The following is a 13644-nucleotide window of genomic DNA, read 5'->3' on the forward strand; positions in this document are numbered from 1 at the left end:
TGTAAGAAGCAGAAAAAGCTTTTAGCCCACAGGCTAAAAGAAAGTCTCCAGGCCCTGAAGGTGTGCATAAAAATTAGATACTAAACAATGGACAGTGGATATATTCTAAATACTACTTATTAAAATCTTGCTGGAGCAGGGAGCTCCAAGCAGTGGAAAAGAAGCAATAACAGCAGTCACACATATAGAAGGTAGGAACCTGGCCTCCCCAGCATCAAACAAACTTGTTTTATTTTTAAATTCTGATTAAAAGTGTTTTATGAATGCACTGACCAGTGGCTCATTTGGGCTAGCATGGCTTTATCACTGGTAGACAAATCATTCAATATTATCAAAAACCCACCACTGTATAGCACTAAAAAGACTAAATTGGTTAGAACTGCCTTATCAACTAACATATACACAGCTTTTTATCACCTATAAAAAGTATCCAGCATCCATCTGCCTGTCCAGGACTAAAAAACATTCTACACAACTATGTTTCCAGTTGGTCATTGCGATCCAGTGACCAAAAACTCCTGTCTACAAACCTAGCAAATCTGCTGGGCATAGTCTGTAGTCGTACAACATTGCTAAGGCATAGAACCTCCCCTCCCAGCTTTCAAAACCTTTCTGAAAGACTTCCTAGCTAAAATCTAGCTCCATTCTTACTCAAAACCAGGATAAACTACATCCTTAAATGTGAACAAGAACCTTTTCATTCCTTGCAATGTCTTACTCTCCCTTCTTCACTTACTTCCTTACAGATATCCAATTCTCTCCCTTGGCTTTCTCTTTAAATAAACCATAAGCCTGTTTTTCCCTTACTTCATATTAAGATTCCTGTTTGTATTAGAGTAACTTACTTTTAATTTCTCTACAAACTGTTTAAAATTTGTCCAAATATTAAATGATTGGTTAAGAAATTATACAAGTTATGACAAGTTTTTATGTGTAATTTGTAATAGTTATTTAAACTGCAGATGTGTTTTTGTTTTTGAAGACTGCAAAACTACTGTTCTTAAAATGTTTTGCAACAATTTGGTGCTTTTTTTCCCCATGTCTCCTCTGAAAATGGGCTTCTACCCAGCCGGACTTTCCCAGTAATCACATGTCAAATCCAATCAATCGATGAAACGTTACTTGTAGTACAAAAATCCATTAGTACTAGAGTACTTCATGGAATATTGACTATCAGTCCTGAGAAGGTGGTTGACCCTGTGGGTCTACATTAGAAGACCAAATGTTTAGGTTATTGAACACCTAAACATCGATCTTCTAATATCGAACTGCACAATGTCGAATGTCCCTCGGCCACAACACAAAAAACATTACTTTACATCTAAATTAAGTGGGGGGGCAAATCCCCCCACAACTCTTCCTAACTAAATGTACCAACTCAGAGATCGCTCAACAGTAGGGAAATAGCTAACTCCGGCGAACGGCCAAGGGAAATCTTTTCCTGCGTTAAATCGTCCGTTTGCCGTTTTTTGCTTTCGATATTAGAAGATCGATGTTTTCGATGTGTTCGATCACCTAAAAATTCGGTCTTCTAATATAGACCCGACCCTGTAGCCTGGAAATCACTCTTAGATACCTTGGAAAGGCTGGGTTCCCAACCGGCTTAGTTAAATTGCTGGCTAATATCTATAAAGCTTCAGCAGAAGAATTAAGGTAAACGGCAAGTTATCAATTTCTTTACATTGCATGGAGGTACCAGGCAGGGGTGCCCAGATTCTCCTTTCTCCCCTACTATGTTTCATATATGAAGAACCCCTAACTCAGGCAATCCACAGTTCAAGTACAAGAAGTTTTTTTGTGGGCCCCCTCTGAAATTAAACTGTCCTTTTTGTGGATAACCTCTGACAGATACTACCAAATTATTTAATTTCCTTCTAAAATTTGACAAAAACTCAGGACATTGAATTAACAGTGATAAAACCCAGGCAATCTGTATTAAATACAACCTAAAAGAGAAACTGAAGGAGGCATTCCCTGGTATGTGGGATCACTGACAGATTAAATACCTAGGAATTAGACTGTGAGCAATGTTAAAGGATACTCTCAGCAGATTACACAGGTATACGGTAAGGGATAAATTGGAGTTGGTGGGCAGGTGGAAAAACCTGCTCCTAGAGATAGGGAAAATAAATATTTTGACTGGCTGAAATGTATGATCTATCTGCCTTTACCTCTTTCAAACTATATCTGCTAACCCACTAATGAGTTCTTTAACACGGTTAAATGTATGATAAGCTAGCCATGGTAAACAAGTCAAAGGACAAACCTATAGTCAATTGCAATGCTGAATGTTCTCTCTACTGAAGAGCAGCTCAGTTGAGTTTACTGTACAAGCTGCATTAAACCAATTACCAATTGATATTGGAGGAGAGAATTTTGGAGATGGCGAGCCATAAAGATATACACACATTAAGCTTATTTTGGGAAGTTTTGATGGAATTGATACATGCAACATCTTCCAAAATAGATTTTTTTTTAAATGGCTAAAGGTTAAATTTATCAAGTGGGTTAGATTTACCTTCTTTGGTACCTACTAGATCTTACTTCTTTGGAAATAAAAATCACAGGTGCTCTGAGAAGTTGCTGAATTGTAATACCACAGTATATAGTTGTTAAAGGGTCCATTTTCTCACCTGATGAGATTGAGAATAATGCGACATCGAAGCCCAAGTATCTACATTATGGAGTACTCAAGACAATATTCAACAACATACAGAGGCATTTTGGGAAACAGGACCATCTCAGACAGCTAGGCAAATTCAATGAAGACATGCAGAGATGAAAATACGTCATAAAGCACTTGGTCACTAGGTTTGGAAAGGAGAAGCTCAGGGAAAAAAGAAGATGGATAAGTGTAAATAATTTTGGAAGAAGATGCCACAAACTCAATTGACAGAAGAAAAAAATAGCTTAAAACAAGCTAGTCTCCAAGGTATGTAACTAATGCAAGACACTAAAATTTATGACTGGAAAAAAATCTTCACAAGTATTTTTGTACTGTTGATAGGTTGACTAGAATAAACAGGCAGTCCTAATTGCTGTTAGTGTTAAGACTCTGGTAATAGGGGGAAATGGCACCACATATTTTGAGACTGCCCAAACTGAATGGGTATAAAAAGGGTCCACAGGACATAAATAGAAAGATTTGGAATAGGAAAGTAGAGCAAAATTATCTGCAATATTTAGGATCGCCTAAGGTTCATGAACTACGGAGAACGTCAGCTGATCTGCAAGACTCAGTGGTACTAACTAAGCAAGCTGTTACAAAAAACGGAAGCAACTTGCACCCTAAACTATAGAGGAGAGAAACACAATGAAAGACGTATTTAAGCAAGAAAGATGTGAGATTACCGATAAAACACAACCCAAAATGATGCTACATGGCTCATATGGCTGCATTATCTAGACGTTGGGGACACAACAGGTGACTGGACTGGCTAATGGTAAGAAGATATAGGACGGATACCCTTTGGCTTGTACCTCAGATAAGATAAGGGAAGAAAATAGTAAAGAGGATAAGTAATTGGTGATAAGAAATCAAATATGATGTGCAATACATAAGAAAAATCAATGTAAAAGTGAAACCAAAATATAGATAGCTAATGTCTTAGGGCTATAATTTGGTCTTAGGAAAGACAGTAACATACTGGTGGGATGTTTTTTTTTTAATGTTTATTGGTATTATTTCTTTATTTGTTGTCTACTTCTCAAATTGTATAGAGTTACGGAATGTTTCCCCTCATTTCTTAAAGTTTTTGTCCCTTAAAGTGTTAATGGCTTTTAGTTATGTTGCAAATATTTGTGACAATTTTTTTTCAATAAAGTCTGATGGGGCAAAACATAAAAGAAATACTGCTTCATGCGGTCATCAAATGTATCTGTACCATAACTAAACAAAACAAAATCAGAGTCTCCATCTTTTTCTACTGACGGAAAGCCTTCAAAACACTTCCTATTGAAATATTGGCACTTGAAATCCAGAGAGCTGAAAAGCAAAAAAAATAAAAAAAGACCAAAAACACAGGAGATGTGGGAATCTTGAAAATCACTCTTCTTCTTAAAGCTTCTTTTTGCAAGGGGGAGGGGGGCAAGCCTCCCCTGAACCCCCACAGCCACAAAATGTATATATACCAACTCCGATATCACCCTACCTTGGAGAAAAGGGAATATTCCGAGAACTGGCATTACGTTTTTTGGCCATTCAATCTCCTCTTTTCGTGACTTGCTCTAGCAGTACTTCTATGGGCTTGTAAAAGCCCCAGGGCCATTAGCCTAGTACACATCTATGAACCTATTACATTTCAGATCATTACACCTCAAAATGGTCAACCAATGTGCTCTACTATCTAATCGATGGCTCTATGCCCTTTCTGTTCAGATTATTAGCTACTTCAACCGGCCATGTTGCACAGCATAACCAAGCAGTACGCAGGATTGATCCTCAATATTCTGTTTCCTCCAAAACTAGCCAATATAGGTGTTCCAAGGATCTGTCCTGGATCCACTTCTTTTCATCATCTTCATTAATGTCATGGCAGCTCACTTTGATCTAACATGTGTGCTGTAGTACACAATTTATTATTATGAACTGGAAAACCTGTAACAAAGGTGATGTCTAAAATTTAATATAGTTTCACCAAAATTCAAGACAGCTAAGACTCGACTCAGACCTTAGGTCTCCTAAATTCAACTAAAACTAAGCCTACGCTATTTTTCACAGCTAACTTTCCTCTCTATACCCTGTTTTCCAGATTACTCCAAAACAACTATTAACTTGAAGTTAGAAATACAACTATACTACTAGGCATTATCACTTAGCATCCAAAATCTGACCAACACATCAGTAAAATTATACTGCATACTTATCAGAAACTCTGCCAGTTACATACAACTAAACTCTTTCTGAATAGGCATGCAGACAACACCACATTCTGTTCCTTCTTATCTACTCTTCTTTATTCATCTACTCTTCTAGCCAGCTGATACACCACCTAGTTGTAGATTCACAGGTTAAGATAAACACTAGGCAATCAGTCTGCAGACTATTACATGCCTAGCCATTAACCAGAGGTCATAATCAAACCCTGCACCTTGTACCTGCAAGTTAAAAACCTAAAACCATTACACCAACCCTTTCTCCACAGCAAATTGCTATGGAGATGCTGGGTATTGAACCTAAGAGTTCATACATGCAAAACAAGTGATCACCCACTGAGCTGCATCTCCTAAAATTATACCACTCCAGAAGAGACCCGAACCAACAATCACTGGTGTAAGAGGCCACTGTCTTATCTACTATGTGAGAGTTCTAGTCCTCTAACTGGAACAGGAATATAGCAGAGTTCCAATCTGTTGCTAATCATCACAATAACTCATTAAGGCAGGTTCAAAGAAAGAAACTTAAGTCAGTTGAATGAAACGGCAGTACTGAAAAGAACAAGAGTGATGACCTTAAGAGCTACCCAGCTATCCAGACCTTGCTTTAGTGGTACATCCCAAAAATGTACACAAGGTCTAAATCGCTCCACCTCATTCAAGACACTCATACAAAAGAAATTATGAAGGCACAGTATTTTCATATTATAGCTGATAAACTCTGGAATAATTTTAACTGATTCCAACAGGCAAATCCCTCAAAAATCTTGCTTTAAAGAAAACAATCACGGCTAAAACTGGAAATGCAACTGCTTACTTAACTCCCCCTCCCCACAGCCGAGTGTCAGCTGCCACAAGCTTCTCAACTTATTCACTGGGTCTCTTGGACCCAACTTGACCTCCTTACCAGTCCAAATGTGCATTGGTTGGAGTCAGGGGGAGGCGGAGGATGCTGCTGCCAGGGATTGAATATGTCGTAACTCATCCCACTACCTTCAGGAGGTGCATGTGTGGTTCCATGCATGCTCAGACTTTCAACCAAATGGTACATCACTTCCAGTGAACAGCTCACAAGGCTCTCCATGCTGCCGTTTCAGTGAGTCAGGCTGCCTCCCTCCCCCATAAAGCCCCAAGTTGAACACAGCTCATCTGGGCCACATTGAGGGCTTTATCTGTCTGTTCCATGGGTGCAATTTTTTCTCCCTTTTCTGTCCTCTCTATACCCATACCCTCTTTGACCCCCCCCTTTTTTTTTAATTCTTATGAACCTCTCCAGTAACCTATAGTCTACTTGACCATACATGTGCATTCATGTTCACTCAAACTAAAACTATGTTTCATTGGCTGGTATTATGCTCCTGGCTATTAATGCCTCAGGATTTTGAATCAAGCTGTAAATACTGTAAATGCCTACTTTTTAATTTTTTTATTTTTCATTTGTTAAGTTGGGTAAAAATGTGACCCACATGGATGGGACACTGAATGGAGAGCTGCAGCTAGTAACGTGCAGGTCATTTCAACTGATTTTTAGACATGGAAAGAAGGTTAATTTGGATGCACATTTCATTACATCAGCTGGAAATTTTTATGGAAGGGAAGAAAGCTATCAAAAAGTGTACATCTCTGTTTTTCTGATAGCCAGACTGCTTGAATAGGAAATGTGGAGAGACTTTTTCTAAGGTGCTAAAATGATTTGAAGATGGGTGGAGAGCTGAATCTTGAAGGTAGACACTGTAACAGGCAGACTGTACTCAAATTAGGCAACAGCAACTCCTTTGCCTGTGGCTTTCCTTCTTTCTAGTGAGAAGTGGGACAGTTTCTCTATCTAAAATTAACCCAATTTTCTTTTTCTCTGGTAATACTGACATGGTGCCTAAAGTTGGAAGTCTGATCTAGCCACCCCTCACAGATATCTGAAATTAGTGGCAGCCTCAATAGGCTCTTGGTTGGAATGTCACAGATCTGGGGTAGTAGTGACAGTTTCTCTTGAAGCAAAAGACTGCGTCTTTAATTTTTTACAGTATTTAAAATTAATGTGTTGTGCTGCAGCCATTTGGAAAACTGCAAAAGATCTTCCACCTGTTGCTTTTTGATGATGGATGTACCGTGAAACATTAGCCTTACATAATAATATCTGCGTACAGAATCACTGGGGTTTATCAAAGGACTGCTAAGAGTTTGTTAACAGAAATAACTGTGGGGTTAATACCAAGTCCTGTAAAGTACCCTTTGTAAAGGGGGGGGGGGTGATGGTGATATAGAAGATCCCAGGGTTTACTCTGAAGTTTCTTATTTATTTAGATTTTTTTGAGCCATGTCAGAGCTGCTTCACTTACTCCAGCTCTAATGAAAATAATGAAAGAGGTCGGTAGATTATGGTCAAACAGGTTGAGGACTTTAGTGAGATCTATGAATAATTGTGGGAATGACCAAATGGGTTTAAGAGGCTGCTGTCTAATACCTACTGTGTAATTCTGTCACAGTCAGGGAACTCCTGCAGCAGTATTAAAAACAGTGATTATCACCAGTGGGTCCATCCCATGGGAATCAGACTGAAGAGCTGTGGTCATGGTGCCTCAAACATGGGCAACTAGATCACATGTTCCTAGATATACTGAATGGAAGCATAGATATTTCTTCTAAATGCGTACACAGAATACTCCCATGAGGAGTGATCTGCACTAAATTTGCAAGACAGAAATGTTTAAGAAAATACTTGAAGCCAAAGAATGGGTGGCATCCAAATAGACAGCACATGCAAATTTCTTTTACTCTGGTTAACTGCTGAATATTTATAGGGTATGGGGTCTTGGTGGAGGCAAGCACCAAATTCCTTGGATCTCCTGGGATGAATTAACGCAGTTTCTTTTCAATTCTCTTCATTTTTTTATGTTATACTTGACCTTGTTTTTTCCTAATAGTTCAGAATACATCTTGGCTCAATCGTATGAAGATATCAAAAATAGAAACACATGCTGCTGTTTTAAATGGGCTGACATATGCTGTATTACTGGCTGAAAAGCAACTAATGGAATCTGTTGTCATGGAATTGTTATGCATGCCAGGTTTCTATATTCATGCATTCTCTAATTACCTCCTTAAGCCAGTTTAGGGTTGTTGCAGCATATCCCAACACTCAATTGACAAGGCACTGAAACAAATGCTGTCCAGGGCACCAGTCCATTACAAAGGTCACACATACTTGCACACATACACATGGCATGCATGCCAACTAGTAATTCTGAAGGAGCATCAATTTAATTAAGGCATATCTTTTGGATGTGAGAGGAAATTGGAGTACAAACAAAAAATGGCCAGCAAAAGCAGACACGTTTGTTAGTGTGTTTGTCCTACACTGAAGAAGGCAATTCCTGCCGAAACCGGCCTGAGTATCTTTGGAAATAAAGGATTTATTATTTGTTTCAGCATCCGTGTCTGCTTTTGCTGGCCATTTTTTGTTTGTGCTGCTATTGGTGTGGCCGTGCATTCCCCCGTGCATAGGACGTTGCTTGGACTAGGAAATTGGAGTACCAGAGAATACCCTTGCAGACAAAAGAAGGACACGCAGAGTGCACAAATTTACATTTACTTATTTATTTATTTAAATAAAGGTATTTGGTGATTTTAAAATTAAATTCAAACTATGATGTCAGTCTTGTGCCAGTGTCCTGATACTTAAGTCACCAATTCTTTTAAGTTTAGATGGCATATATGTAGCTGATGACAACTCTGAAAGATGTTTTCTACAGCACTGCTCCTTCAACTATCGCACAGAAGTTCCTAACGAGGTCCTTCAGTACTACTTCAAGGGAACTGGCCACGGACTATGTATCATTTTCCTAGCCCTTCATCTGTGCTCATTCTGCATCACAAAGACAGCTACCTTCCATAACTGAATTCGGTATTTTCCATGGTCTTACGAATTGCTGAGCTGTAGAATTAACACTATTTTCTACTGGATATTTCCCATCCATGAAAATATCTTACAGATTTCCTCACAGCCTTCTTACAGTCTAATTTCAGTACTTCTGCTTTTACTACTTTCAAGCAATTTTCCTCCATTGTAGCATCTGATAATTTTACCATATACTCTACACACTTGTCGTTTTGGTGCCAAAGTGCATAAACTTTGCTTTTCTTCACATTAGATCTTAATTATAACATTACTCTGAATCTACAGTGTGCTTCACCACTTTACATTTCACCTCACTGTCAGAAGGCCTGTTTCTGAGCTTCATTTCAAATGCGAAAGCAAGAACACATCTCTGTATAGTAAATGCATTTGTGCAAAACTGCTTTGGCCAGTACATAAGGTTGTTTGTTACAGTGATACTACTTACCACTGTAAATCAGTGTCTCTACCTTTCAGAAATCAGCTGTATAAAACAACCATCTAACATATTTATTGTCAATGTAAGTGGAATGGACTATATTACTAATTACAAAAGAACTATCCACATAACATATTTCTTCACGAGCATATGATCATGACTTTGTTCCCACTGTAAAAAGTCTAGCAGACTTGCTCAACAAGATCTCCACCAAACTGTCAAGTCACTTTAAAACAAATTAAATCAGTGAATTACAAAAAAGGATTAAGTAGTTTCTTGATCAGTAACAATAGTATCTTGCTGGCATACCAATAACAAATATTTTGGGAAGATTAAGCTGCAAAAAACTTGCAAGACTAAAGGAATACAGGAATGGAACATACCCTTTCTCTTGGATGCTGACCAAAAAAATCTGGATGAACAGCAAAGTAAAATGGTCTTAAAGCATTTACTGCATCTGCTACAGAAAGATCTCTCGTTTGTAAAACCTGCTGACACCATGTTTTCTTCAACCATAGCCTACAAAAATTAAGGAAAAAATAAAAATATAAAAAAGCTAAAATTAGGTGTTTATAAAAGTGTGCAATACTGCTCAGTGACTGAAGTACCCATTGTGTAAAGCTATGCTTAATTCCTGTTACCTCCACCTCCATAGTGTTTGAAGGCTAGGGAGTCATTTAACAACACTGGTAATGAAAATACGTGCCTGTTTAAGTCCTTCAGATTAATAAGTACTTCAAAAAAGAAGAAAAACAAAACTTACAAGAAAGTATATGAAGAGTACAGGTACACTTACTGTTGTGGAAAATGCTTTACTCCCCCAGTTCCCATTACAACTTTCTCACAAACTAATTCAGCCTAGCAGCCTTCAATCAATTACTCACCATTACCTTCATCTCAAAATCAGTATTTATTGAAATTTCATGACAGGTTAGGCCCAGCTGTGCAGAGTTCCTTTCAGTGAAGCCATGAAGAGAAGCTCCAAGAAGAAAACTATACATCAAGTGCATATAACGTTTTCATAAACAAATTAATATTACAGTAATAAAGACAGTTCAGAGGCAGTACAACTGAAGTTATTACACAGCATTAAAAGGTACCGAGGACTATACAATAAAGCATTCATTCTTAAAAAGAACTGGCGCACAGAAGTACTTCAAAAACAGAAGTTATGTACTTACCATAACTATGGCTCTTCCTTATCCTAGACTGTCTACCTTGACTGATAGGTAAATCCATCCTCACACCAGATGCAATCCAACAATGTCTTGGCCACTATGCTCACTTCAGTGTTTGAGCTCCTCTTTTCTCCCGTGATGTATCTTTATCTTGTCAATCCGTAAGAATACAGTTTGCCTCCAGAAGTCAGCATGCTGGATAAAGAATCGTCAAGACTACCAACACAGAAAAGGCTGTGGATTTAGGTCTACCATGTCTATCCAGAAGTCTCCGACAGACAGTTTGGAGGGGGAAGGATGGTGGAATATGGAGGTGGATGGAGTGGTATAACAAAGATCCAGCATTACTTTAAGTGCATAACTTCCTTATCTTATCTCCTCTGCACCGCGAATGAGGAGACAAAATCCAAGTTACTTATGCTTTTGAGTGGCACCATGACAACAGACCCTTTAAAATGTTGCAACCAAAGGAAACTTGGTATCTGGATATTATATCCAGTGTGTAGTGCTGGATAAATGGATGCATTGTTGACCATGCTATCAACAGAGGAATTTTTGAAGAACATGAAGTTGCGATGAATCTTATTAAATGGGTCTTAAGCTTCAACTAAAGTGCTTTTCTGTTGATGGAACAGACATAAGTAACATAACTGGAAACTGTCTGTATAGAGTAATCTTTGTGACCTTGGAACCTTTTTTTTTTTTAATTAATCACTTAAGACATAAGCAAACAAGCTGAAAAATAAGGTGTACAAGACTGTGGTGTGACCAGTACTACTGTATGGTACAGAAACCTGGGCAGTAAAGGCAGAACACTTGAAGAAGCAAGAGGTGATGGAAATGAAGTGCCTGAGAAAGGTGGTAGGATGCACTCTGTGGAACAGATGAAGAAATGAGGACTTAAGAGCAGAAGCCAAAGTAGCTCCAATTGCAGAAAAGATCAAAAACAACAGATTATAGTGGAAGACAATCTGGTGAGGAAGATTTGGGACAGACATGAAGAAGGTAAGAGGAAGCAAGGACGTCCAGCAAAGAGGTGGCTGGATTGTGTGAAAGAAGATCTGCGACAATCAGGCATGAGTGTTAAAGAAGGCAGGACTGTGGCACTGAATCGAGAGAGTTGGTGATAGTTGACACGATACCCCGACCCCATGTAGAAAAAATTGTGAAAAAGGGGGCTGATGATGATGACATAAGCAAACATACATTAATAAAAAAACAAATCGTATTAACATTATTTCCATTTGCATACACTGTAAATTACATTCGTTTTCTTTCTTTATAACTATCAGTCCAACATTCATGAATTGCTCAATTCCTGCCTTCCCTTAAACCTCACTCCTTTTCCTCAACGTTCTACAGGTACTATTCCCACAATTTCCATGTATTTCTATACAAATTACTCCTTCCCTTTTTCATAGAGCCCTCTTTTAGTTCTTTTCTCTGTTATTCAATACTTCAAATGAAGTTGGTTTAGACTTTGATTTCCATTTTCTAGTAATTGCTTTTTTGGCAGCCAACAGACAAACTTTACAAGGCCTTACTATGTCTAGGCAATTCATATCCTGCATCCCAGCTCAAAAGAATTATTTCCTTTGTTACAGACATGTGGTCAGCTAATATTTCTGACAGAATACTCAGCAGGGATGTTTTAAAAATCTGCCAACTCATTACACTCCCAAAACATATATCCCCAATTTCTTCCCTATCACACTTCAAAAGATTGTTTTCCCTTGTAAACTGCTTTTCCAGTCACTCTTCCAAGTCTTTTCTAACCTCTTCTAATTTACTCAGTTATTGTGCGGCCACTGGGGATGCACAAGCCAGTGCATTTCTTTGTGTCGGTCCCAAGTCCAGATAAATGGGGAGGGTTGCATCAGGAAGGGCATCCGGCATAAAACCTCTGCCAAATGACTTATGCGGAAAACATTTCATATTTCCATACCGGATCGATCGACGCCCGGGTTAACAACGACCGCCAACAGGGTGCTGGCAGAAATTGGGCTACTGTTGGCCGAAGGAGAAGAGGAGGGGGAAGGCATGCCCGAAGGCAGGAAGAGAGGAGGAAGGTTAGGAGTGCAGTAGTGAGGATAGGAACTTTGAATGTTGGCAGTATGACTGGTATAGGCAGAGAGCTAGCTAATATGATGAACCGAAGGAAGGTTGATATATTGTGCACGCAAGAGACCAGATGGAAGGGAAGTAAGGCCAGGTGTATAGGAGGCAGGTTCAAATTGTTCTATCATGGTGTGGATGGCAGGAGAAATGGGGTAGGGGTCATCCTAAAGGAACAGTATATACCAAGAGTGTTTTGGAGGTGAAGAGAGTGTCTGATAGAGTGATATTTATGAAGCTTGAAATTGATGGCGTAATGAAGAATGTTATTAGTGCATATGCTCCACAAGTTGGGTGTGCGATGGATGAGAAAGAAAAATTCTGGAGTGAGATGGATGAAGTGGTGACGAGTGTACCCAAGGGTGAGAGACTAGTGATTGGAGCGGACTTCAATGGGCATGTTGGTGAAGTGAACAGAGGGGATGAGGAAGTGATGGATAAGTATAGTGTTAAGGAGAGGAATGCAGAAGGTCAGATGATTGTGGATTCTGCGAAAAGGATGGACATGGCTGTGATGAATACGTATTTTAAGAAGAGGGAGGAGCATAGGGTGACGTACAAGAGTGGAGGAAGATGTATGCAGGTGGATTATATCCTATGTAGGAGGGCCAGTCTGAAGGAGATTGGAGACTGTAAAGTGGTGACAGGGGAAAGTGTAGTTAAGCAGCATAGAATGGTGGTCTGTAGGATGACGTTGGTGATCAAGAAGAGGAGGAGGAGTGTGAAAGCAGTGCCAAGGATTAAATGGTGGAAGTTAAAAAAGGGTGATTGTGAGGTGGAGTTCAGGAAAGAGTTAAGACAGGCACTGGGAGGCAGTGAAGAGTTACCGAATAGCTGGGTAACTATAGCAGAGCTAGTAAGGGAGACTGCTAGAAAGGTGCTTGGTGTGACATCTGGACATTGGAAGGAGGACAAGGAGACCTGGTGGTGGAATGAGGAAGTACAGGAGAGTATACAGAGGAAGAGGCTGGTGAAGAAGAAGAAGTGGGATTGTCAGAGAGATGAAGAAAGTAGACATGAGTATAAGGAGATGAGGCACATGGCAAAGAGAGAGGTAGCGAAGGCTAAGGATAAGGCATATGGAGAGTTGTATGAGAAACTGGACACTAAAGAGGGAGAAAAGGACCTGTATCGATTGGCTAGAC

General features: G+C 39.2%; 1 protein-coding gene across 3 annotated transcripts in view; it reads right to left on the reverse strand.

The window, feature by feature from the left end:
* The window catches only part of TCAIM (T cell activation inhibitor, mitochondrial), a 421022-nt gene that overhangs the window by 362744 nt on the left and 44634 nt on the right, over window positions 1-13644 (reverse strand). For all 3 annotated transcript variants that reach the window (XM_044066645.1, XM_044066646.1, XM_044066647.1), the window contains exon 3: window positions 9590-9725. In XM_044066645.1, the coding sequence (XP_043922580.1) occupies window positions 9590-9725 (136 nt within the window). The remainder of the gene's footprint in view (window positions 1-9589; window positions 9726-13644) is intronic.

This window comes from Protopterus annectens, chromosome 3.part1 (assembly GCF_019279795.1).
Source record: "Protopterus annectens isolate FY-2018-M chromosome 3.part1, PAN1.0, whole genome shotgun sequence".
Lineage (NCBI taxonomy): Eukaryota > Metazoa > Chordata > Ceratodontiformes > Protopteridae > Protopterus > Protopterus annectens.